The following is a 27,757-nucleotide window of genomic DNA, read 5'->3' on the forward strand; positions in this document are numbered from 1 at the left end:
TGATGCAGCTGCAAAAAAGCAAATACAGCTTTTGGATAAATGGTTCATTGGATTGATTATAATTATACTTTTGTTTTTAATCTTGATCTATTAAGCCACTGAATGTCTTCAGAAACGAAGTGGCATATAAACTGTAGTAATTGCAAATGTTCTTCAACGACAACATATCTGCCACCTGTATATAACCTATTATGGCTGTATTCCCCATGCTTTGAGTTTGAGCAAGAATAAATCTAAGAGAATTAGGCTGCATGGGAGTCATAAGATCTTTCCAGAGAGGGCTAATAGAGAGGCAGTATGATGTAATGCTTAAAGTGTTGATTAGGAAGGGAGAGACCCAGGTTCAAGTCTACCCACTGCTCTGGAAATTAACTGGGTGACTTTGGGCCAGTCACTCACTCACAACCCAATTTATTTCACAGGATTGCTATTGTGAAGATAACATGAAGGGACACCCCCATGTTAGGTAACCTTGAGCCCTTGGAGTAAGGTGGGACATAAGTAATTCAATTAAATAAATAGCCAACCTAAGTCTGGCACAAAAGCTACAAATCCTTCCAATATGCTCAGAGCATCCTCTTGGCTTTTACCTATGATAGCAACAGGATGGTGCATCACTCACTGTCAAGAGAAACAGCTGGGAAATTAGATACTGATGATTGGCTTATAATATGAAGCGGTCCATCACACATTTCCCTATATAGGGAACTTTGAAACCAAAACACTGCTTTAGCTTCTACTCAAGAGTTTAGGGGAATGACTCAGAAAGCCAATGGACTGTCCTGGCCAGTGAGTGAATCACAATCAGGTGAATCCCCAGATTATTCAGAAAATGACAATGTGTAGAACACAGGTTTTTCTGTTCATGTACTAGATGGTGATGCTGTCTGAGGTGATCTGAACCACTCGCTTCAGAAATAAAACCTCAAAAATGTGATGGCCTTAAATACAGAAAAGAGCTTTGCAATCTTATCAGAGCTCTCTACAAACTGCCAGCAAAGCATCTGTTATTACTGATGGGAAAGACAATCAAACAGTTATCTTTGCTCCATCCTGAACTGAACTTGAATTGAGAAATGCTGATTTAATAGGACATGGATGGGACATATGATGATTGTAAGGATGTACAGAACTAAAAAATATGGTACTACTTTGGTGCCAAATTCTGTCTCAAAATGTACTGTATAATGCAAGCTGGAATTCTTTTGATGCTTGCATGGATTCTCTGCATTTTGTCTACGCAAATACCTTTTGCCCTCAACAGCCAGGTAAAAACTTACTAGTATGGGCAAGAGTCCACCATGTGTCCATCCAAGCAGAGGAGGCCCAGAGTGGAGAAGCTTGCTGTACATTTCTAACACTTTTGATTTCATGGCCCCATGGTGGGGTATTATGTGTTTTAGTACAGATGAGAGAACAGAAAATGGAGATGGTTCTGGAGAAGTGATTTCAACATGCTATTGTTATGCCAAAGAAAAGAAATTGAAGGAAATGTCAGCAGCACCATCTACTTACAGACCAAGGGGCAAAGCTCTCTAAAATATTCTGGAATGTTCCGAGCAAAGCTTCGTACATAACCACCAAGAACTGAGATTATCAAAATATTAACAATCCTTAACACAACAACAATGCTAAGAGAATTAAATGTTTTTTTTCCCAAGTATTTTTTTTATAAGGGCTAATTTCATTCCAGAATGTTATCAATTGAACTCTGTAAGGTCTGTTATCCTCTCAGTTTCACCTCTGGTTTTTGGCCTAGAAAAAATATTTCAAAACCATTTTCTAGTTGAAGACTATTTTAATTATACAGATTCTCCCTCTCACAGTTGTTCAGATAGGCTTTATGGTTAAATAACTACAAAAATACCAGTTTTTAGTAGATACAGAAAAAGAGGGAATATATAATAGAAACAAAACCTGACATTGTGTTATTAAAAACATTTCAGCCATTTACAGATGAATTAAAAATCAAATTTACAAGAAGCTTAAGTGAAATGCATCAATTCTGAGTTTTAACTGCTCTCTTGATTAGAAAATGCTTATAAAATTCAGTCTTGCATTATTATTCCTAAAAAACTATACATAATTGTCATCAAGGCTACTTTTGAAATACTTAAGGAATAGTGTCGTAGGATGTACCAGCATTATTTTTTAAAACTTTAGAACTGATCACTGAAATGGAGGCCACAACTAATGATGGAAAGAGGCGGTTGGGTGCTGGTATTTTAAAGAGTTCTATGCATCATACCTGAATATTTATATAGCTTTCCTGAAATTCTTTACTGCCTATTACATTATAATGCACTGCATCTTTAAAATTGCCATATTTAGTCAAGAGGTAAAATGACCCTAGTAATAATGGTATAATTTGCTCTAGGGTTCTTAGTGAAATGTGCAGGAGTGGGGTTTTATTTAGTTTCTTTAGCTCAACAGAAACAAGCAAATACTAGGCAAAAGGAGTGAGAAAAGAATAAAATTTAATGTTATATTTTGGTCAAGTTTCTAGTGTAATGGTGGTCTCATGAAAGAAATGCTTGGCATAATTTATTTTATGTTTATTTAATATAGGCAAGCAAATTGGCACAAGCCTTCTTCAGGCTTTTTTATCTGAACAAGCAAGATGTCTGAGTACAGGATTTCACACACGGAGAAATCCTAACAAATGTTGCTGTGCTCATGAAAGCCGTCTGATGTACAGCTCTGCATACAAGGGCCCCATCACTGCTGATGTGCACACAGTATCTGCAGATGTCTGTGGGACAGGCTCCTCAGAGAAACCACATTCTCAGTTGCATGTCCAGATAAAACACTTAAAGGGCTTGTGTTACATTGGAGTCTGAGCCCTAAAATGCAAAGGTCAGTCAGATTTTAATTAGCTACTTATGTACTGGATTTCTTTTCATGTCCTAAGGCACTGAATGAACACAAAAAACAGATGAAAACTTACAAAAAATTGAAATATAAGATTAGGGAATATGTGCAACAGTGAAAAACAATGAATTGTTTAATCCACACTGCTTAGTACTTATTTCTTAACAATTTTTCCTTTCTAATATTTTAAAGCTTTTAAATCAATTGTATCCACTAAAGGGAGAACTAAAAACTCTAAGTAATTCTGTAACTATCTGAAGATTTAACAGCCAGTGGGGATAAACACAGCAACATTATTTCTGTGAAAATCTTTGAGAAAGAAGAGGAGTTCAGGAGCCACTTTTCCTCCTTTAACTGAATCTGTGTATGTTTTTAAAAGCTCAGGAACACCCACCAGAAGTAATTCTGACTCATGTCTGTTCATTGCATGTGAAGCTTTGCTCTATGAGCAGACCAGAATTGCTCATTTTTCATGTATATACAGAAAACTGACTCTCAACAGTTAACCCATGTGATGAGAGAGGGAAGCTTCAAATATAAGTAAATCAAGAAAGCTTTAACATTTTATCTTGGGACAACAAGAACCATTACCTTCCTTAATGAAGTCCTTACCTTACCTCAGCTTCCTTAAGGAGAATTTAGGCATAAATTCTCAGATTTCATATAACGACCTGTTCAAAGCATTCAAATGCTTTGCACTTAATGAAAAATGTATCATTTACAATCATTTGGAAACATTTAGTATTTTTCTTAGATGAAAAATTTCATTATTGTACATACTTACAAAAATCTGTATACAAAAATATAAATCATTTTACAGTATGAAATATCTTCACATTTCACTAGCTTTAGAGTGAGACTCCACAAATTAAACAACGCTGTATTACAGAAAATACTTTGTTGCTGAAATGCTTTAATCTGAGCTCCTGAATGCGTAATATGATAATATATATATTTATACAAACCATTTACATTCCTGATTTTTTAAAAATACTTAAAAAAAAAATATTCTGTGGCAGTGTCATAAAAAGGAAATAACTATGACAACTTTCCTGCCATTTAAGAACAACTCCACTGGAGTTTGAGCAAAGTAATTAAAATTCTCACTACATTAGTTGTATGAAGGAAAGAGCTTAGTTCTGCATTTTTTCTTCCCAGAATGAATTTTCTGAAACATGTAATTGATTAAAGAGCCTCAACATATTTTACAAGGGTTCTACCACAATAACAGATAAATGAAGCATCTGCATTATTCATCTGTCTGGTTAGTCTCTTAAATCTGACTTCTTAACCTCTAGTACAAAAATTTGTTTTCATAAATTACATCCATACTTTTTATAATATATGACAACCTAACATAAGCAGCCAGATACATATGTGTATCTTACATCAAGATTAAGTCTCAAAACTCAGAAAGAAATTATTAAAATTTGAAGGTAAAGCCACAATATTTGATTTTGTTGCTGCAGTTGTTTTTGTGTTTGTTGCTTTATACAAAGTTTGATTTTGTTGCTGCAGTTGTTTTTGTGTTTGTTGCTTTAGAATCCTGACTTGGGTTAACCACTGACTGTGCCAATTTTTTCTCTTGTGAAGCAACAGGTGCCAGTGCAGGCATCACTTTAGTACCTTGTCCATCAGAATCTATTGAGTGATTAGCAGCTTTTAAGCCCAGGGGTGCCAATTTGGGCATAGGCCTCCATGACATGTCAGAGCTGCCCGTTTCTAAATTAGTTTTCATATGTAGAATGGGAGGTGAAACACTTCTTGTCCTTGTGGAGGATTCCATGTTTTTTCCATTTCCATTTATTTTTAAGAGGTTGGAATTTCTGTCCTTTACTTCAGAGCCCAGCATGATTTTTAAAGCATTAGATTCTGATGAAAGCTCTCCTGAATTTCTATTACCACCAGGAAAATCATCATCATCCAAGTGAAGTAAGAGAGGAGTTATGGAATCACCACTGTCTTGAACCATAGAAAGATCCTTAAAATTCCCACCCATTGTACCAAATTGGAAGGCAGAGCCACCTGTTGAATTTGGTTCCTGGCGACTTTCCGTATCTGCTAGAGAAAAGCCAGAGCTTAGGGGGTTGGGAAGTTCTGGTATGTCTGAAGTATCATCATTCAGCTGCTGATTGAGAAATGCAATTTCATTCAAAAGTGAGGTCAGAGTTTCATCTGAATCATCATTCTCCTCTATATCTATTGAACTGCTTGTATCCGGTGTTGGTTCATGAATTACAGAAGCAACCTGCTGCAGTTCCATTTCTGATCCAGAGTCCTTGGCTTTGTTAACCTGTAGCTTTTGCAATGAGGAATTATTTGACTTCTGATATTCTCCTCCATCTACCTGTTTGGCCGATGTCTGGCTTCCAGTTAATTCTTCATTGCAGAGCTTTGTTCCAAATGATTCTGAGGAGTCCTTTAAACTGGAGACATTTAGTATTTGTGGAAAACTATATTTTTCCTGAAGCAATTCTTGTGGCGTTCCAGTAATGTTTGGCTCTTTTTCAGAAGCTTCATCTTTTTCTTTGCACTTATGATTGGCTGTCTCTCGAGATACAACTTGCAAGGAAAGCTCAGATGCCCGAGAATCAGTATTTAGCATTATATAAGGACTTTTATTTGCATCCAGATTTAAATTTGTTTCTTCTTCAGTAGCTAGTGATGTCACATTCACGATTCTTGGCATCAAGAATGAATCTTCATTTTCTGCTAAGGCCAAAGAAAACAAAATCAGTTAGAATACTGATTAAAGGACTCCAAAATTATTCCCATCTTTCTGGTCTGCACCTCCAAACTAAAGTCACTAACCTCTTCAACAGATTATCTATCTATCTATCTATCTATCTATCTATCTATCTATCTATCTATCTATCTATCTACAGTTGTGTGAAAAAGAAAGTACACCCTCTTTGAGTTCTATGGTTTTATCTATCGACATAATAAAAATCATCTGGTCCTTAGCAGGTCTTAAAATTAGGTCAGACGGTGCAATGCTCAGAGAAATAGCAAAAATTCCAAGAGTTACATCTCAGACTCTACAGGCCTCAGCATGTTAAATGTCAAAGTTCATGACTGTACAATTAGAAGAAGACTGAACAAGGATGGTTTGTTTGGAAGGGTTGCCAGGAGGAAGCCTCTTCTCTCTAAAAAGAACATGGCAGCACAGCTTAGGTTAGCAAAGTTGCATCTGAACAAATCACAAGACTTCTGGAATGTCCTTTGGACGGACGAGGCCAAAGCGTTTGGCAATAATACACAGCACCATGTTTGGCGAAAACCAAATACAGCATATCAGCACAAACATCCCACACCAACATCCCACCCCTGCACGGTGGTGGAGGGGTGATGATTTGGGCTTGTTTTGCAGCCACAGGACCTGGGCACCTTGCAGTCATTGAGTCGACCATGAACTCCTCTGTATACCAAAGTATTCTACAGTCAAATGGGAGGCCACCTGTCCAACAGCTAAAGCCTGGCCAAAATTGGGTCATCCAACAGGACAGTGATCCCAAGCACACCAGAAAAATTTACAACGGAATGGCTGAAAAAGAAAAGAATCAAGGTGTTGCTATGGCCCAGTCAAAGTCCAGACCTCAACCTGATTGTAATGCTGTGGCGGGACCTTAAGAGAGCTGTGCATAAACAAATGCCCGCAAACCTCAATGAACTGAAGCAATGTTGTAAAGAAGAGTGGGCCAAAATTCCTCCACAACAATGTGAGAGACTGATAAAAGTCATACAGAAAACGATTACTTCAAGTTATTGCTGCTAAAGGTGGTTCTACAAGCTATTGAATCATAAGGTGTACTTAGTTTTTCACACATGGCTTCTCCATTTTGGCTTTATTTTTGTACAGTGAATAATGACACAGTGTAATATGTCATGTATTGTTGTTCATCTGAGGTTGTGTTTATCTAATTTAAGACCTGCTAAGGACCATATGATTTTTACTATGTCCTGATACGTAAAACCATAGAACTCAAAGAGGGTGTACTTTCTTTTTCACACGACTGTATCTATCTATCTGTCATCTCCCAAGCAAATATCAGATATAATTATAATCACATTTTTTATCCCACCTTTTTAAATCTATCTATTTGATCAACTCAAGGTGGTGAACATACCTAATACTATTTTCCCCACAACAAGAACTCTGTAACTTCAGCCCTAGCCTTTAGCCTCCAGTCAGAGTCCAGCGGAGCAGGGTCAAGCATGATGATGCAAAATAATGGAAGGCATCATAATCTGAGCTGCCAAATGTACTGCCTGGCATATTATTTAATTCCAGTTATTTTTATCTGGAAAATTTGGGGTTACTTGTCTCTTGCCCACTAACAAATGAGAATGAAAAGTTATTTCCCTCCTTTGAAGGAACGTTGACCTGGTCTTAGGAATGGAGAAGGAATGAGTGAGCCATTAAGAGAGGATTTTCAGAAAAGATTACTCAGCCCCAAGAAAGAGAAAAGAAAGGAAAAAAACCCTCAATACTCAAAACAATCCTACCTTGATTATAAGAAGGGGCAGGCAAAAGCTCTGACAGACTTTCAAGATTCTGTTATTCTCCCCTATAATAATAAAGTGCATTCCTTGAATCCCTGCCATGCCTGTTTCTTGACCCTGTGGTGAAAGGTGAAAGGTCCCCTGTGCAAGCACCGAGTCATGTCTGACCCTCTGGGGGGATGCCGCTTTCGCAATGTTTTCTTGGCAGACTATAGCGGGGTGGTTTGCCATTGCCTTCCCCAGTCGTCACCTTCCCCAGCAAGCTGGGCACTCATTTTACCGACCCTGGAAGGATGGAAGGCTGAGTCGACCTGAGCTGGTTACCCAAGAATCCAGCTTCCGCTGGGATCAAACTCGGGTCATGGGGAGAGTTTCGGTTGCAATACTGCCGCCTACCACTCTGCGCCACACGAGGCTGTTCTTGACCCTGCCCACCTCACAAGGCCAACATTCCCTTCCCCAAATAATGGTACTTCACCATAAAGCTTGAGAGTTGGCAATGTGGAGAGGGCTCCCAAAGAATAAGTCTTAAAGAGTGTTCGATTTTCTGTTCTCCTAACCTGTGGGTGCAGAATGTTGTTGACAATGAAAACTGGATTATGCTGTCTCATCTATAAGAACTCAGAGAAGTGGAGCTCACCCTGTAAAGACTGTCAATGCAGCAAGTAGCTGAAGGTTTAGAAACTAGCTTAGCCCAGAAGTTCCTTATTGTCCTTAGCTGGACTGGAAACACTGGAATCAGAACTGGAGAAGCAGTAGCAACATAAGCAGTTGGTATACCATGTCCTTCATTGTCAGAGACGCTGGATGATGGTCAAGATAATGTGTCATCCTAAAAATCTGATTCCTGAAAAGACATGCTGGGCTGAAGCTCAGATGTGAGCTCTATCTCAGAGGAACACCCAGAGCAAGAGATGATAGCTGGGAGTGAGAAGATGATGGTTGTGTCAGCTGCCCATCACTGAGAACCAAGAATATGGAATAGAAGACCAATGTGGGAAATGGTCTGGCTCCCTATACCTCACACTGTTCCAGGAAGTACAAATCCATTAGCAGAGACTTGACAGGACTTGATGCCAATAAAGTCAGAGACCTGCCCTTATAAAAATCTGCTGGTAGAGAACTAAAACCCGAAAACAATGTAACAAGGTCCCTCAGAAACAGAGCATGAGGTGATTAATTAACGGTCTGTATTTTCAAGACAGATTATTGGCTCAGCTCCAGGCAATGCCCTGCAGAAGAGGAAGATTCAGCGAAGCAGTTCTCAAGAGAGATCTATCCAGAATCTCACTTTAGGAGAATGATTCCTGTGTCAAACATGAGCCGGCAAGGATTGGAAGGTATGAACTGGGGGAACTGCTACTTGCGCCCAGCTAAGTCATGAAGTTTATTTTGTAATGGTGGCCAGTCCTTTTTTCAGCAACCCAAGTCTGAAATTTCCTGGAAGTACCCTGATAGAGTTTATCTTCCAACAGAAGTCAGGACAATTAAAGTTGCTATTTCATGATTCTTTAAAAGAACTGCAATGAAATTTTGAAAAGTGTCAGTCATTTCCCCTCCTTGTTTGGGCAGGCAATAGTATGAGCAAGAAATGCTTTACAACATAAAGTTTGCTTTTATGCGCTTCTCCATTTACTCTAACCCAAGTGCTCTCTACGGCATCGCCACATTCATTCACTGCAGAGATTAGGTAAACAACAGGCTCAAGAGATTTTGAGTCCAGCATAAAGAAAATCCAAGACAAACTCCAAATGGTGGAGAGGAGGCAACTGAGTGGCAAAAAGAACTGGATGTACCTTTCCAAAACTGTTTTACAACAAAGTGTGGGGAAAAAAAAGAAGAGCCGTGAATCATACCTCAATATGCAAGATTGCAGCAAGGTAAAGTCTTAATGAAGAAAGAGAGTCCATCAATCTCAAGAAAAAAACTAAAATGTGGGGATCTGCACAGGAAGAGAAGACAGCATGGTTTCTAGCCTGATGCCTTAACCACTGCACCAAACTGGCTCTCCTCTTGATGATACAGCGATGTTATTATAGTGGTGTGAAGAGCCTGTAGAAGAAAAAAGCTAAGAAGCATGTGGTGCTTATGGATGGAAGGGTTTATTAGATTTGGATGAGTGGACCAGGATGAAGATGCACTCGCATTCCAAAACAGCAAAATGCTGACAATAGCTTTCAATATCAGAAAGATAAAACAGAATCAAGGCCAGAAAAGACTTACCTTAGTTTACTTAGTTTATGAGACCAGTAATTTGTTTGACTTGGAAGGGGACTGGCATCAAAACTTTCTTTCCTACTGCTATCCCCGTGCTCTTACATTATGCAATGTACTCTACACAGGACTGCATTTAAAATGACTGGAAGCCACAACTGGTACAGAATGCAGCAACCAAACTGCTGGCAAATTGATCCAGCCATTGCAGAATAACACCAATTTTACAGTCACTGCAACGATTGCCAAAAAACTTTCAGATCCAATTCAAATTACTGGTTGTTACCTATAATGAATCTTTTCTTTCCTCTTAACCAATTCTTATATTGCTTAATTAATGAAACATGCATAGAACTATTAGTAATAGGAAATGGGATAGCAAATACTCTAAATAATTGAAGTAAGTCCTGAATTTAAGAACAGCAACATGGAACATGGAAACTTTCATTCATATATATTTTCATTTACAACATGCATAATTCCTTTTACAATCCCTTTGTGCTCCCTACTTCTTTAGCAAAAGCCAATTATATACTTTTAAAGCACTAGATCCAAAAATGAGTATTGTTTTTATCTTTCTTTTTTTTTGCATTTTCAAATATTTTGTCTGGTAATTACAGGAATGTTCAAACTAAAGAATGTTCAAACTATCGAACAGTGGCACTCATTTCACATGCCAGTAAGGTAATGCTCAAGATCCTTCAAGGTAGACTTCAGCAGTTCATGGAGCGAGAATTGCCAGATGTACAAGCTGGGTTTAGAAAAGGCAGAGGAACTAGAGACCAAATTGCCAATATCCGCTGGATAATGGAAAAAGCCAGGGAGTTTCAGAAAAACATCTATCTCTGTTTTATTGACTATTCTAAAGCCTTTGACTGTGTGGACCATAACAAATTGTGGCAAGTTCTTAGTGGTATGGGGATACCAAGTCATCTTGTCTGCCTCCTGAAGAATCTGTATAACGACCAAGTAGCAACAGTAAGAACAGACCATGGAACAACGGACTGGTTTAAGATTGGGAAAGGAGTACGGCAGGGCTGTATACTCTCACCCTACCTATTCAACTTGTATGCAGAACACATCATGCGACAAGCTGGGCTTGAGGAATCCAAGGCTGGAGTTCAAATCTCTGGAAGAAACATTAACAATCTCAGATATGCAGATGATACCACTTTGATGGCTGAAAGTGAAGAGGAACTGAGGAGCCTTATGATGAAGGTGAAAGAAGGAAGTGCAAAAGCTGGCTTGCAGCTAAACCTCAAAAAAACCAAGATTATGGCAACCAGCTTGATTGATAACTGGCAAATAGAGGGAGAAAATGTAGAAGCAGTGAAAGACTTTGTATTCCTAGGTGCAAAGATTACTGCAGATGCTGACTGCAGTCAGGAAATCAGAAGACGCTTAATCCTTGGGAGAAGAGCAATGACAAATCTCGTTAAATAGGTAAGAGCAGAGACATCACACTGACAAAAAAGGCCCGCATAGTTAAAGCAATGGTGTTCCCCGTAGTAACATATGGCTGCGAGAGCTGGACCATAAGGAAGGCTGAGCGAAGGAAGATCGATGCTTTTGAACTGTGGTGTTGGAGGAAAATTCTGAGAGTGCCTTGGACTGCAAGAAGATCAAACCAGTCCATCCTCCAGGAAATAAAGCCAGACTGCTCACTTGAGGGAATGATATTAAAGGCAAAACTGAAATACTTTGGCCACATAATGAGAAGACAGGACAGCCTGCAGAAGATGCTGAGGCTAGGGAGAGTGGAGGGCAAAAGGAAGAGGGGCCGACCAAGGGCAAGGTGGATGGATGATATTCTAGAGGTGACGGACTCGTCCCTGGGGGAGCTGGGGGTGTTGACGACCGACAGGAAGCTCTGGCGTGGGCTGGTCCATGAAGTCACGAAGAGTCGGAAGCGACTAAACGAATAAACAACAACAATTACAGGCAGTCCTCACTTAATGACCTAATTGGGACTGGCAACTCTGCTGCTAAGTGAAGTGGCCCTTAAGTTAAGTGGGAAATCACAAGACCACCATTGTGCTTTCCAACTGGAAAGAGACAAGATTAGTCAGTTTCACAGCTTCAGCTTTTGTCTGTCTCCTAATCATTCCCCTGCCCTTTGGAATGCTCCAGTGCCTGCTTAAGGTCTTGTACACATCAAAAGCAATGCAATCATACAAGCTTGGGGCTGGGAGCTGCAGGCGCACTTTGCAAACAGCTTACTCTCTGTAAATCCCTCTCTCTCCAATCTTCTGCTCTGCAGGGGTGAAGCAAGCAATTTCTGTAGGCAATCTGTCCTTTGCCTGACCCTTCCCCCACTGCAGAGTGGAGAGATTAGAGAGAAACAGATTTCAAGAGAGTACACAGTTTGCTCTTCCACACACTGAGAGCAATGCAATCGTGCTGGTAGCAGGAAAGGGTGAGGCAAAGGAGAGACTGCCTACAGAAATCACTTGCTTTTTTTCTCCCCACCCCCCTCACAGAGTCGAGAGATTGGAGAGAAAGAGATTTCAAGAAAGAAGGTTTTTGCTGTTCTACACATTGAAAGCAACACCAGCAGCAAGAAAGGGTCAGGAAAGGAAAGACTGCCTACAGAAGTTGCTTGTTTTTTGGACTTCCAGGGAAGACATGGTGAACTGAAGATGGTTCCACTTAGCGAAGCCAATAACTGTTGCAGAATGAAGAGCCGGCGAGGAGACCAGCTCTTTGTAACTGCTTTTTGGACAAGGAGAGAATTTGAGATCTCCCACAAGAGCTCCAGACAGTTGCTCCTTGTGAGGAAACCACAAGACAGCAGTCTCTGGTAGGTTTAGAGCTCTGGGGGATGATGGAATAGCCATTTTGCTCAAACCGTGGTTGGCACCTTTAAAAGGACACTAGGTTCACATACTTCCTTTTCTAATCACTTTTGGAAATTTCTTAACTGTTTTTCAGCTATTAGGAGCCTATTAGGTGAGTTTCCTTCAATCCTTAGCGAAAGACGTTTTAAATACAAGTTTAAGGACTTTAAGAAAATGTCTGTCCTACATGGTGGCTGTTACAGTCCTTACAGTAATGCCATGTGGTTGTAATACTCTGTTGGTTGTTTCTGAGATGTTTCTGACAAATGGCAGTGGTATCTTTTTCACAGCTTGGGTTGGTTGTGCTGGTTGACCCGGTTGGGAGGTCAGGCACTTTTTGATAAAGTTGCATGGGTATCCATTTTGTTGGAAGATGTTGTATAGGCAGTCTGTTTCCTTTTTCTGGTGTTCTGGGTTGCTGCAGTGCATTTGTGCTCATCTGAATAATGTTCTTACACAGCTCCTCTTGTGGGAGGTTGGGTTGTTACTTTGCTAATGGAGCACTTGGTTAGTGTGGGTTGTTTTTCAATAGACTTGTATTTCTAATCTGATGTCATTTTCTCTGCTGATGAGGATATCCAGGAAGGGTAGTGTGTTGTTTTCTTCTTCCCCTGTGAATTTTATTCCTTTGAAGATGTTGTTGATTGTTGCATGTGTCTTTTCTAGTTGTTCCATTGTTTTTATGATGAAGCTGTTGTCTACATACCAGATCCATTCTTTTGGTTGTATTCGTGGGAGTGCTATCCTTTCTAGATGCTGCATTACAGTCTCTGCTATGAGTCCTGAATCTAAGCAAATATTTGTAGCTCAGGGTTGAACTGTGGAGTCCTTGGTGCTCTCTGAGCCTTGTTGTTTTCTTGCAGACGTTTCATTGCCAGACTAGGCAATGAAACGTCTGCTTGTGTTGCCCTGCTTGTGTTGGTGGGGGTGTTGTTCTCTTCTTGGTGGGGGTGGGGGTGAGGGTGTTGTTCTCTTCTTGGGAGTTCTTGACCTAAACCAAGCCAAATCCAAAAACGCCAGAGAATTCCTGGAAGCCTGGCACTCAGACAAAGCAGCCATCAACAGACACATAGAGGTAAACAACATTTACATACCATTCAAAAGGGACAATAGACAAGCCAAAAGACCAGTACACCTCCTCGCCAGCAGTCAACAACCAGATATGCAAAAATCAACAGCATTAACACCAGATTGTTATCAAACAGCACAATACACCTTAATCAAGGAACTATTAACTCAGTCAATCAACCAAGCAGCAAACAACAGCACCCCCACCAACACAAGCAGGGCAAGCCACTGTATATAAACAGAGAGCAAGGCCCACTCCCTCTTCGCACTGAAGATGTTGCCTAGTCTGCCAATGAAACATCTGCAAGAAAACAGCAAGGCTCAGAGAGCACCAAGGACTCCACAGTTCAACCCTGAGCTACAAATATTCGCTTAGATGTTGCAAAGGTTGTAAATGGTAGTAAATGGGCTGTAAAGTTATTTTTTTCAGCACCGTTGTAACTTTGAACGGTTGCTGAACGAACTGTCAGAAAGTGAGGACTACCTGTAGATGAGACAAAAGATAATACTTTCCATTTGTGGACACTGTCATCTTAATAAGCTTCATGCCAGAAGTAAGGCCAGCTTCAACTTAATTTTTTTCATTTGTTTTCTCATCTTACCTGACTGAACTGTCTCATTACTGCTCTCAGTTTCTGATTTGAGCTTGGCTTGCAGAAGTGTGGAAGACAGGGCAGTAACCTGTCTTGGCACCAATGAGCTTCTGAATGCCAGAACCTGGCCGTTTGTAGTCACTACCAGGTTGGCATTTGTTAATGTTATAGAAGGAGGTAGGTCTCCTGTAAGAAAGCCATAATAAAGGAGGGATTATATAAATAGCTAGGAATATTATCGATTTTGGCATTCTCTTTGGGAACATAAACTACTACTGTTTTCCCATAACAGCAGATTTCGGAACACATTGCAGATATTAAACATCAAAAGCATGAAAACAAAATCTAAAGAAAACATTAAAGCAACCTTGCAGTAATACTATAGTATTTCATACAGGCTAAGCTATAGTGGAGTTAGGGTTGTGATAATTCATTATTTTCCTATGCTGATAAATAACTTACAGGTAGTCTTTGGTTTATAATGGCAATTAAGACCAGAATTGCTGTCACTAAGCGACACGGTCATAAAGTGTGATGTCACGTGACCACTCTGTTTAGCAATGGTAGTTCCAGTCATTAAGTGAGGACCCACGTGTCTGTGACTTCCAATTTCCTGATGGCTTCCTCATTGACGTTGCTTGTGGGAAACTGGCAAGGAATGTTGGAAATTGCAATCATGTGACCATGGGGATGCTGCAACAAGGACTGGTCATAAGTACCACTCGTTCAGGGCCATCTTAAGTTTGACCAGTCACTGAACAAGTGATTGTTAAAAGAGGATCCCCTTTACCTTACTTCTTTTTAATACTGAAGTTGTAATTGTGTAATACAGCAATACATTCCAGACATGAGATGCATTATGTTCAGGAATATCCTACGGTTAACAACTTAATTTTTTTTGTATGAATATCAATTTTTCCCTTCTCTTTAGCCTACCTGTGACGTGGTTTCCTTTCCTGGAAAGTATCAATGGTTTTGTACGTTGATTGGATAAAACCACTGGCTCCACCTCTCTAAGGACAGAAGTGGGACCATTTTCCACCAAAGGACTAGCAGCCTCCGTAGTTTCAGTCATCTTCATAGGTTCTGTTTGTTCATTCTGCTTCCTTTTTTGAGCCGCTATTGCTTTCTGTTTGGCATAAATGTATTCTAACTTCTTCAAGACTACTTCCTGTGTCTTTCCTAGAGATGAAAGTAGCAGTCAGGTTTCTTTTCCATAACTACTATGCTCAAAAAATTCTAGACTTGCAAGGGAATTTATATGCTAGCCAAAATGAAATTATTTTTAGATTTTCTTTATCATATACATCCACGTGCTCTATACCCTTGGGGCCTCAGTAGGGCAATTTATTTATTTATTTTCTATCCTGCCTTTATTATTTTTATAAATAACTCAAGGCAGCTACTCATTAGATTTTATTTTTAATTCTGCCTTTTTTACATATAACTTAAGGTGGCAAACATACCTAATACTCCTGCCTCCCGTTTTCCCCACAACAACAGCCATGTGAGGTGAGCTGGGCTGAGAGAGAGTGACTGGCCCAAAGTCACCCAGCCGGCTTTCATGCCTAAGGAAGGCCTAGAACTCAGTTTCCTGGTTTCTAGGCTAGCACCTTAACCACTACACCAAACTGGCTCTCAGTTATGTAACATTACTGCATTATATAACCAAACCATTTCATTATATATTATGGTCCTAGCTCCAGTTCATAATTTTTTGAAGGTCTTCCCCTCTCCCCATCCCTAGCCTGGCAGCTTCCAGCTTCTATCTCAGGACCATTCATATATTTGACAACCTATACTTCAGATGTAGCATGTAACTCACACTTTCCTCATCACTTGAAACCATTCCACTGATTCACTATCCTAGGAGCCAATTCAGATTTTATTCTGTTCATTCCCTCTGGCATCTCACCTGAAAGTGCAGATACTTTACGAATCAAGATGTCCTGCTTGCGTAATAATAAGTTCTTTTGTCCTGTGAGTTTGTCTGCTTGATCTGTTAGACCCTGGATCTCTTCAAAGGCCTGAAAAACAAACTACTTTTAGATCCCAGCAGAATATATCTGAAAGGAAATAGCTTTTCAACGTGTTTGAAAAAAATAATGAAAGGAATTAAAAATAAGCAACATATGCTCCAAGCCGTAAGCTAGCACAAAGCAGGGCAATTCTAATAAAATACAGGGTTTTTTAAAATCAAATATACAATGAGAAAACAACTGATCACTTACACTTGGATAAAATCCCCAATTTTAGTTTATGAGTCATATATATTAGGCACTTCAAGATATTTTCAAGGAAGTTTCCAAAAAAAAAAAAATCAGAAAAAAATCCCAAAAAATAAAAATAAAAAAGTATTATTTTAAAAAGGTAATGCTTACTAGAATTAAAAACAGGCATGGCTTTGCTTAGCTTCCAATTTCCAATAAACTTAATCAGGTGCTGCCACCTAGCCAATCTAGACTGATCTCAAAACATTAAGCAAAATTGAATCCTGGTTAGTACTTGAATGGGAGCCCAACAGGGAATACCAGGACTGTAAACTAGATTGGGAAGTCAAAAAAAAAAATGTATTGGAAGAAGACAATGCACTGTTTCTATGAAAACTAAAGATGTGTCCATAAGGTCATCAGGAATGAGCCTACCTTGAAACAGATTTGAAATAGACTATAACAGTATTTCACTGGAGTTGGATGGCCAATAAATTTAAACAAACAAACCAATAAATAATTAAGCATAGTAATAAATAAGTTTATTACTAATGTTAAGCAAGATTTTTTATCCTTTTTAATATTTAAAATCAACCCTGTCCAGTATTTTTTCTTGGTTTGGCACTATTAACATAAAATACTAACTTGTTTTAATGTGAAACACTTGGAAACTTTGGGAAAAGTGTGCAATCCTAATGTTGTTTTCAATTTTTCAAAGAGTCCCCTCATTTCTTTTCGACGGCGACGTTCATTCGCTGTATGTGTTTGCCGATAGTTAGCAAAGGCCTCCTCTTCATTCTTTAGCTTTTTATTTGAAAACTCAGACTGCTATGAAAAGACAAAATAACCCGCTCTTGTGAATAGCTTAAAACACAACACCGTACAACACTGTTCTGATAACTATAACTAAACAACATATGGCACAGATGCACCCTGCTGCCATCAGGCTTTAAAAATTCTTTCTGGATCATAAAAACGGGGTTATTTCAAATCAGCGCTGACTGGAAATAAGGCCGTATCTCTATTCCTGAGGACACTCACTGTCTTGTGGGAGAGTGTCACGGCTTTAGGAGAACGGCTGTGGTTTCCCTATACTCCTTGTGAGCTGTATCGGAAACCTCCGTGGGCTGGGCCGGGCCCGTGGACTGAGATTTCCAATGCCCGTTCTGTAACAACCAGCACTGTGAACCATCTCCTAATTATCTCACAGCTTTCTGCTGGGTGCTTTAAGCATGTACTTCAGCCTGACCACATTTACATAAGGGAAGAAAAAAAAACGCTGCCAAGGTTATATTCCCACATGATTATCAGCAGAAAAATATACACAGGTGAGACAAAATATCATGGAAAGTATGTTAGCATGATACAAGTTAGTTAAGTGCTAGTATCACATTTTATTCTACCCTTAGAAATAGCTGAGAATAAATTAGTGAATCTTTAGACTGAGAATACACATTACTAAATAAACCCAGAAGAATGAGCATGAATCTACCTTATAACGCTTGGTCGTCGTCTTATTAGAATGGTTACGAACAAGGTGCCTGATAGATAAAATAAACAATTTTAGTTCCTGGGTTTATATTCTGGCATTATCTGAAACTAAATGAAGAATTAAAAATATAAAACATACAATGGAAAATAAACCTTAAAAATATAGCAAGCCCAATCAGTTTAAAACTGAGTTGCCAGAAAGAGTTTATCTCCTCACAAGGATAAGCATGAGATAGAATGAGAAAAGACTGGAGCAAAGAAGGAAAATGAGCATGGTTGAGTTATTCTCCACTGCAGTTATACTTTTCAGGATCAGCTTTCAAAACTAAAAGCACTCTTGTGACAGTTGTGCTCCTAGAATCAGAGAGTGGGGTTGAGTGACTTCTGTTCTAGTCCCTGATAACAAAATGGTGTTCCCTGCAGTTCTGGGACTTTATCTTCCATGCTTTTGAACAACCACATTAAAGTGCTGAAAGAGGTTATTTGGTGTTATAGTGTCATCACTACCCAGATATACTTTTACATCCTTTTGACCTAATCCTTATGAAATCAATGGATGCTGTAATTCTGTACATGAGTAGGATTATACACTACATATGAGTCAATAAACCAATAAACAATCCAGATACGACATTTTTTTTACTGGCAAAAATTTACCCAATTCAGTTGTGATCAATCTGTCTGACAGATGGGGTGTGCACCTTGAGGTGTTTTTGAATCAATCATTTTATTGGAGATTAGGAACATCTTATTTCAGTTTTCAATATACTAGCTGCTGTTCTTTCTGGACAGTAATAGCCTGATGTCTGTTATCTATTCTCTGGTAATCACCAGGATAGACTACTATATTCCTTTTCTGAAAAGAGTTTGGAAATTTCAGCTACTCTAAAATAAAAATGCTTAACTACTAGCTGATACTGGTTAGTGTAATCAGATGATGCCAGTGCTTTAGCGACTGCCCTGGAATACAATCTGTTTCCAAGCTTAGTTTGAAGTGTTGGAGTGGAACTTTAAGAGCTCTAAATTATTTGAAGGCAAAGTTTCTAAAATACATTTTCTCACATATGAAGCTACTTGCACCCTTAGTCATTTTCAAAAGACCTTCCCTGAATACATTTCCCTAAGGTACTTACTTAGACTGCCGTAATAGAAAGGACACTCTCAGTTTGATATCCTGTCTATGGAAGGTCCTCCACAAGAAGGCTTGCACCATATCATTCTTACTTTTACCTCCAGGAAAAAACATCCTGCATTTTAAGATTGCTCTCAACATTTTTAAATATTTTATATTCTGTTTCCTGCAGTTAGTGTTGCATTTTGTCTATTTTTATTCTATGTAATCTGCACAGATACTACTTTTGTTTGCATGTGCAAATTAAAAATAGATCTTACCACATGCATTAAATAAGCCTCAAACCTTTCTTGTAAACCCAAATGTATCTTTAAAACAACATGGAAGGCTTTTCCTACTATTAATGCTCATTCAGATAAGTAAAACTGTATATGGACAAACGTTTAAACAAACGACAACAAAAAAGCCTGAGACTTTGCAAATACGAAATTACAAAAAAAAAAAAAAAAAGTACAATTCAGGTTTTTAAAGGAATATGCTTACAACTGTTTAGACAACAAGGCATGGGCAGCCGTAGCCTTCAAACGAGCAATATTAAATTTTTCTGAAAATTCCTCCACAGTCTCAATGTCCACATTTTCTTCAGCTTCACTGGATTCACTTTCATTCTGTAACAAAGTAATGAAACACAGTTAATTCTATCAAGATGTCCCAGTCATATAACCTATTTAATAACAATTAGAATAAGAATTTACATTTTCAATTATTTTTATCTGTTCAATCATGTCTGATTCTCGGAGACTGCCTGGACAAGTCCCTGCAGTTTTCTTGTCAAGGTTTTTCGTAAGTGGTTTGCCACTGCCTGCTTCCTAGGTCTGACTGGCCGAAAGTCACCCAGCTGGCTTTGTGCCTAAGGTGGGACTAGAACTCACAGTGTCCTGATTTCTAGCTTGATGCCTTAACGTAATTCTCAACAATTCTCTAATGTATACTGAACAGTTAAGGCTATACGTCATTTAAAAAAAAATAGAAATAACAATGATATCAAACAGTCAAGACTTGAATAACAGAAGTTGTAATAAACAGAGTCATTCACAGTTCCGACACAACTATCATAGGCTTCACCTTGATGTTCTGCTGTATTTTAGTGTCAGGCAGCCTGTTAAGAGTACTGGTGGAATATACATATATCCAAGAGATTACAATGTTGAAAAGACAGTTTGATGATGGATGATGGATATAGCTTAATGAAGAAGTTCAAAATACTTAAGTTAGCTAGAAACAATAACTCAGGGAAACAGACTGATATATGGTTTTATATTAACTTATTTAATTTTAAAGTTTTCTATCTCACCTATTCCCTTTATTGCTTTGTGTTAGATTATAACAATATGCTAAAGTAACATAAAAGCAATTAAAAATATAACAAGAAGCTTTAATTCCCCCAGTTTCACACGACTGGGAACGGTGCTGAAGCTTACAGGGGTTGTTTCTCAGTGGAACTAACTGTAGTGGCAATGTGGAAGACCATTTTATTTTGAGGAGGTTAAGTAACATAATCTGAGTTTTCTCCTTCACACAAAGAAGCTTAGAGTTTATTTTGAGTTATACTAATGTTTAGCTGGCTTGTTTTTTATTTCTGCTTGAAAGGGTGGGGGAGAGAAAATCCCAAGATTGTTTTTGTTAAGCAGTAGCTTAACTGTATAGCTTCCCAGGCTCTTGGATTATGTCATAAACAGGTGGGAACTATCCAGTCAAGGTCAGATCCTGCAGCCTCTGTACCACAGAAACAGGGTCACGAGGTTTTAGGGCCAGACTTTGATAAAAACCTTAGGATTGCCTTTTGAGTTGGGGAACTTCTGCACAGACCTGAGCGCTGGGTGCTGTGGAAATGGAGCCGCCATGGGGTATCTCCGCTGTCCTTATTAAGGGTCTCCTGACAGCCTATGGGAGATTGGGTATCATTTTGCTTGGTATGTTAGGAATTTTTATGCTTGTTCTTTATGCTACACTTTTTATGCTTCTGTTTAATCTGCATAAACTGTGTTTCTGTTTAAATTTGTTTGCTTAAGTTTATAATAAAGCTTAAAATCTCTTTATCCACTGGTGTGCTTATTGTCTCTGGATCTAAAAGAACCAGTTGTCTGAGCACCTGATCACTGCTTGGACACTTGGCAGAACACTGTCCTATTCCAACAATTATCTACTGGAAATCACACTGGCCGCCTTCATACTGGCTTTTTACCTTCTAAAAGTGGAATTCTTTTGGAAAGCCCGTGGAGGATGAAACAGTGCCATCAGTTTATTACTGTCATTGCTGCTTAATTTAATATTATTTTAATTATATTACGGGTATTTTACTTTTACTGTATAATTGATTGCCCTGTATCTACTGTTAATTTTTGAGAACATGTCCTGCTTTCACTTCTCTGCATATAGGCATAGGACATTCATCCTCTCAGTTTTGCACTGCATCAAAGAATCCTTCTACTGGTGGGACATTCCTCATCAAATCTCCTTAGGATAGTCCCAAGACCAATTGTTGAGACACAAGATAACACCTGTTGGGAGTACCTCTGCCTTCCAAACTGCCTCAAAACTACTTTCTGTCCATCAGTGACAAGTCTTCCATATGGGCCGATTCCTCTGCCTTATAACTTGTAACTTGTAAAAAAAAAAGCTACGCCCTTTCCTGGAGCAAGCAGCCCTCCAAACAATTGCTCATGCCCTGGTCATCTCCCATACAGACTATTGCAATGCACTCTACGTGGGGCTACCCTTAAAGGGTATCCGGAAGCTTCAGCTGGTCCAGAATGTGGCAGCATGGGTAGTTATTGGTGCCCCTAGATCGACACACGTGATACCTCTCCTGCACAAGCTGCACTGGGTGCTGGTTTGCTTCCAGGTCCAATTCAAGGTGTTGGTTATCACCTTTAAAGCCCTACATGGCATGGGACCAGGGAACCTGAGGGACCATCTCATCCCCATCACATCGTCCCATTCCACCCGGTCATGCAGAGGGCGTGCTACGGACCCTGTCAGCGAGGGAATTCCATCTAGCAGGGTCCAGGAGGTGAGCCTTCTCTGCCATAGCGCCTGCCCTTTGGAATATCTTGCCCCTGGAGGTGAGGCAGGCGCCCTTGCTCCCAGACGAATTTAAAGACCTGGTTCTGCCGCCCTGCTTGGGATGGGAACGGCAACAGCTCTTCCTGGGGGTGGTTGGCGCCATAGTGCCCTCTCCATTGGATGAGAGTTTTTTGCCACAATGGATCTTGTATTTATTTATAATGATAGTCTGTATTGTAATCTATGTTTTATGGTTGTTTGTGTTGTAAACTGCTCAGAATCCCCCTTTGGGGGAGATGGGCGGTAACAGAAATTTGATAGATAGATAGATAGATAAAGGTTCTGCAATATTTTCTGGAGAAGGTAGAACAAGTTATATTGGCTTCTTCTGTATGCTACCGAATGGAAATCTTTTGTGGACTTTGCTCAGAGGTAATAGTTTAATCCTTTACAGCATCATGTCTATTATATTTTGGCTTCTCTCCCCAACTTAAAATTGCTGAGTTTGGCTCTTTCTTCAATAAAGGTATATTTTACTGCCAAGGAGGAGCAAGAGTGTGTGTTTTCCAACCCATTAAGTGTTTAATGAAAGTTTGGCCTGTCATTCAACTTCCTTTCCATTTCTGGCATAGGATCTTTCCCTTATTTTCTCTATGTTAACACTAAAAACTTTCAAGCCTGCTGGCTACCACCCGTTTACCTTTCATGGAAGGTATTCTTTTTGGCAGCTGTCAGGTTGACTCCTGGGGCTGGAGAACTTGGTGACTTATGAAAAGATTCTCCCATGTACTTCATATGGATATGGTAGTTGTTCATTTGGAGAAGTTCTTCCACAGTCAGTTTCTGCTTTTCACCTTAACGACATAAAATTGCCTACCTGTTGTTTTCCCCAAGCCCTCGTTCTGTCGAAAACTCTTCCTTCACTGAGTCTCTGTTACACTCTCGCCTTTTATTTCAATGACATGACACCATCTCACCATATTTTCAAGGCCTGTTTAGTGGCTGTGAATTTTCCCCACGCATTTTTTAATGAATAGCCACAACCAACAAATTTCATCCAATATTACTGTTCTTGAATGGCTGCGCTCTCCCAGTGATTGTGCTGTATGGCTTTTAACTGTTTTTTAACATTTGTATGGTCTGTATGGCTGTTTTTTTTAAAATATTGTTTATGATGTAACAAATGTGAGATGGGCAGCTCTATAAATAGGTAAATAAATAGCTTTGTCACCTAATGACAGTCCTTTCTCCAAATAGAAACCTATTAAACATCCATGTGTAAATTAGAGAAATCGCAATGAAGAACTGATTACTCGCATCTGTTTGCAGTTCCTTCTGTGGTCACCTGTGAATTCTTGCAACTCCGCCTCCTAGCTCACTTGGTCTCTGTTCCTTCAGATCCTACACCTTGATGCATGGTATGCATAACGTGGGGTTCCTGACAAACATTCTGTATGCTCTTGAAGGTTCTGAACAGGGCTCTATACGGAATCATGAATTGCAGAGACCACAAAGTATTTAAACAAAGTCAAGAACTACTGGTAGATTTGAATGATTTTCAGTAGGCCAGCAAGGATTTCTGATTTCCAACCTTCTAACAGAAGCAACACTTAAAAGATTCATCTCTTTAAATCAGGATGCAGAAGAAGAAAGCTTAAGGGAAGAGTGGAATTGCATTTCTTTATGAAAGACCTTAAAATGGTCCTAGTATGAATTATGTATGCTCAACATATGTTTGCTTCTCTAAGAGACTATTCAATGTCTATCTCTAGTTAACAACTTCAGATTTCCAGTAAAAACCAATGAGAATGACTCAAAAATTAACATTCTATCCATCCTTGCTATAAAAAAATTCATAGAATATTAAGGAAGACTTACACATTTAGCTACCTGTTTGGCAGTCAGATAACATTATGGAATTTTAAATGACAATTCATGTATTCTTTGGTAGATAAAGGATGTAAGATAGAGAAATGAAACTATTTATTACCTGTCCCTATCACTTTGGCCTCACCTACTGGCAACCATGAACATGATCCCCAAAAGGCTCCTCCTTGCTTGACAGAGAAGCTATTTCAGGAAAGCAACTGCTCCAAGAACTTTCATGATGGTGGAAAGCACTTGAGGCAAAAGGGAAACATCAACAACCTTTCCAAAGATGCTTCAAAGGATAAAGCAAAGAATGAAAGGATTTCAATCCTGGCAATTCAAGATAGCATTCATGTACTAGCTTTAGGCATTTCAGCAAGACATGTACAGTATGTACCGTGGTGGGGGTGGAACTAATAATAGTAATAATTTTGAGGAAGATATTAATCAAGGTTGACTGCATTTCTACCTCAACCAAACATAACCAGCGATCTATTTTTGGGTGCTTAAATCATAATGTGATTCTAATTGTATTTATTTATTTATCATATTTCTTCACTGCCGATCTTGTGTAGCAAAGACTTTGGGTGGTTTACAAGTGAATAAAAATAATAAAAGATTCATTATAAAATATAAATATACATAAATATAAGAAATGTAAAATATAAAATATAAAGTCCAAGACGGTCTTAGTAAAATTTTCCAGGGCAACATCAAGGTACAAACCACCCCCATGATCGACTATTCCCCCCTCGCCCCAAGTGAGGTGGCATAGCCAAGTCTTTATTCCCTTTCTGAAGGCAGAGAGAGTAGGGGCCTGCCTCACCTCTGGGGGTCAGTTATTCCAAACGGCAGGGGCCATGGCAGAGAAGACTCTTCCTGGACCCTGCCAATTGACAGTCTCTCATGGACAGGGTCCGTAATACGCCCTCTCTGCCTGACCGGGTGGGACGGATCAATGTAATGGGGGTGAGGCGTTCCCTCGGGTGAACAAAAGTAAATTGTATTTGTTTTTATCACTTCAGAAACACAGTGGAAAGAATACTGCAATATTCTAAACCAAACCTTCTATTTTTGAAAGCTACATAGCATTTTCAAATATCTAGCATCATTTTTATTGAAGTCCTGTTGATTAGAGTTATCAGTTTAGTTCTATAGTATTTTTGAAATCTGTAATTTTTTTTTAATATAAAGACTTGGATACTTACCAATGTTTCAACATTTATTGTATCCTCACTTTGATATCCAAATACTTCATCAATCATCTCATCACCAGATTCCTCTGTTTTTTCATCCTTTTCTGTATCATCCCGGGTAATGTCAATAATAGGTGAGGATTTTTTTCTGTGACACTTGGTTTTCCATATATTTTGTTCTATGGATTTTGTTAATTTCTCTGCAAGTTCATCAGCATCCATGCTGATTTTGTTTTGAACAACTAAAGATTGTCTGGATATTTTGTCCCAAGTCCTACTAATCTTGTGCTCATCGTTCTTATTTTGATTATCTTCCTGACTTTTTTCATAGCTAGAAGAGTTACAGTTACTTTGATAACCAGTATTTCTTTCATATACGTTTTCATGATCACTATCCAGGTATTCATTTCCTAATGCATTATTTTTATTTTTTCCAATAGTGACCTTATCCTTCTCACTCACTTCCTCTTTGTCCTTTTCTTTAGCCACAAAGCCACACTTTTCCTTCATGTTCTCTCTTGGTAATTCTGGATCTTCATTTTTCCATGGATCCAGAGGTTTAGGGTTTTTTTGCAGCTTTTCAGTATTATTTAGGTTTCTTTTGTGTTTACCCCATGGTTTCCACCAGGACTGTTCAATAATCAATCCTGCTTCTGTATCTAATGGTGTTTGTTCAGCTTTTTTTGATGCAGTAACTGGATTTTGCATTGACCTTTCTTCTAATGTATTATGGGCAAGAACTGCAACTTCATTACATTTTTCATGAACATCCTTAGAATATGAAACTTTATCTAAGGGATGTTCAGCATCTTTGTCTTCATTTTTTTCCTTAACCAATGCTCCATTTTCCTCACATTTTTGCTTCTCACTGGTATAGGAGTGGTCTGATTTTATATTAGCCTGTAACATGAGAGCGCAACTTGGTAACTTCAACATTTCAGCATCCTTTTCAACTATATCTGATATATTCCTGTTACATGTTATCTCTTCAGAATGGAACTCTGGGTTATGTGATGGTAGCTTGTTTTCTTTCAATTTAGTGATTTCTGACTCAGTAATTTCTGCTGCTTGTGAACGTATCAAATTTTCTTCTAACTTGTTGGCACTGACCTCATTTTTCTTATGCGAAATCTTAATCTCGAGAGATGCAACTTTCTTTGCAATGGAACTTGGAACATTCTTCTGCCCTGGAAACTGAAGCAAAGCAAAACTGCCTGACTGTAGAGATATTAGATTATTTATATTGCTTTGTAGCTCACTGGTGCTACATCTTATTTTAGACTGGGAATTTGTTTGATTGGAATTGTTTTTTATTCCAGAAGGAGAAATTCTCAGAGTCAAAGTACCAGTTGGGGACACAGGACCTGAAGAATTAGCAGGTGTTGCTTGAGTTACTGCAGCAGGATGCACAGTTGTAGTTCTAATGTCCTGTAATGTCCAATTTATGACAGGGGATTCAGGAGCAGCAGAAGTGCTCTCAGTGACAGGAGACATAGGTATATTAGAAGGGGACATAGGCAACAAAGTAGTAGCAATAGGTGACACAGTCAAACCGGAAGGGGACTTAACGGTAGGGGAAACAGGCATAGAAGAGGGTAGGGATGATGAAATTGCAGCAGAGGATGGTACAAGCGCAGTAGAAGAGGTGAGGGGCAGCAAAGGAATGTCAGTAGTAGAGCCCATGGACAAAAGTGAAGCAGAAGGGGATATGGATAAAGCATTAGAGGACATGGAAAGCATTAAAGAAGACTCGGTGGTAGGAGTTTCTGATAATACTGCAGTGGTTGTCCCAGATAAAACAGAAATGTTCTCTGCAGTTGAGGGTACAGACAAAACTGAAGGAGACGTGGACAGAATTGAAGTTGTTAGGGTAGTGGAGGTCACAGATGAAACAGCAGAAGCCTGACATACAGATGTTTCAGGAAGCTTAGAAGGTCCAGGTAACCGGATTCCTACCACAGAGCCTGTAACAAAATTAAAAAAAACTATTATTTCTTGCTAAATAATTATTTTCCCCCCAACATAAGCATTCTTATTTTTTTAATGCACTATCAAATCCAAGGCAGAAACAAACAACCCCCCCCCCCCCAGAACTCTTCCTAGAACTTTAAATTTTTAAAGTGGTCATTCATGCATTCACACAAATAGATGTTGTACTTGCACAAACTATTGTTTAGAGTGGTCCTTCTTGAGTGCCTTTTCACAGAAAGTGAATCCAACCTCACTGAGCATTCTCAATGTAGTGCCTCTTGGCTTTACCTCAATTCCTTAAACCAGAGATTCCCAAACTTTCTTGGTTCATGGCACTCTTGGTAACTTAGTAATTTTTTCATGGCACCTCTAGGCCAAAACTGTGAACCACCTTGAGCTAATAGTTTGCGCAGTGTCTGACAGATTTCCAGTATTGCTGTATTTCCCTTAAAAATTTAAAACATTGTGTTGCGGCCCTGTGCACAGTTTGGGAACCATGGCTTTAAATTACAGCAGGTATACTTAATGGTAGACAAAAGTACACTAACTGACAGGGGATAATTCAGTTCAAAGAAAACTGGACAAAACTGCCCAGCTACAAAACACACCTCTTAAGAACCTGTATTTAACCTATCGTGCTGGACAAAAATAGGTGACTGAGTCCACTTTGTCAAATAACAAATATTTATATATTAGACTTTTAAACTGTTATAATTTAGTGACTCTCAGCAGTTAACAGAAATAAAAGCATTCACAATATAACAATATTGACTAAAAGAGTGAAATCATTAAAAAA

General features: G+C 39.0%; 1 protein-coding gene across 3 annotated transcripts in view; it reads right to left on the reverse strand.

Moving 5' to 3' along the window:
• Window positions 1-1,778: 1,778 nt before the first annotated feature.
• MGA (MAX dimerization protein MGA) overlaps window positions 1,779-27,757 on the reverse strand; it is a 94,176-nt gene continuing 68,197 nt past the window's right edge. Inside the window, exons 17-24 of one of the 3 annotated variants that reach the window (XM_063289915.1) lie at window positions 25,003-26,954; window positions 19,403-19,527; window positions 17,789-17,837; window positions 16,942-17,124; window positions 16,002-16,113; window positions 15,023-15,268; window positions 14,096-14,272; window positions 1,779-5,580 (exon numbers count right to left, since the gene is read on the reverse strand). In XM_063289915.1, coding sequence (XP_063145985.1) covers window positions 4,361-5,580; window positions 14,096-14,272; window positions 15,023-15,268; window positions 16,002-16,113; window positions 16,942-17,124; window positions 17,789-17,837; window positions 19,403-19,527; window positions 25,003-26,954 — 4,064 coding nt within the window. In that variant the 3' untranslated portion in view covers window positions 1,779-4,360. Of the gene's footprint in view, window positions 5,584-14,095; window positions 14,273-15,022; window positions 15,269-16,001; window positions 16,114-16,941; window positions 17,125-17,788; window positions 17,838-19,402; window positions 19,528-25,002; window positions 26,955-27,757 lie in introns of all 3 variants that reach the window. The other 2 variants (XM_063289914.1, XM_063289916.1) reach the window with 2 other exon arrangements.

Source organism: Candoia aspera, chromosome 1, assembly GCF_035149785.1.
Source record: "Candoia aspera isolate rCanAsp1 chromosome 1, rCanAsp1.hap2, whole genome shotgun sequence".
Lineage (NCBI taxonomy): Eukaryota > Metazoa > Chordata > Lepidosauria > Squamata > Boidae > Candoia > Candoia aspera.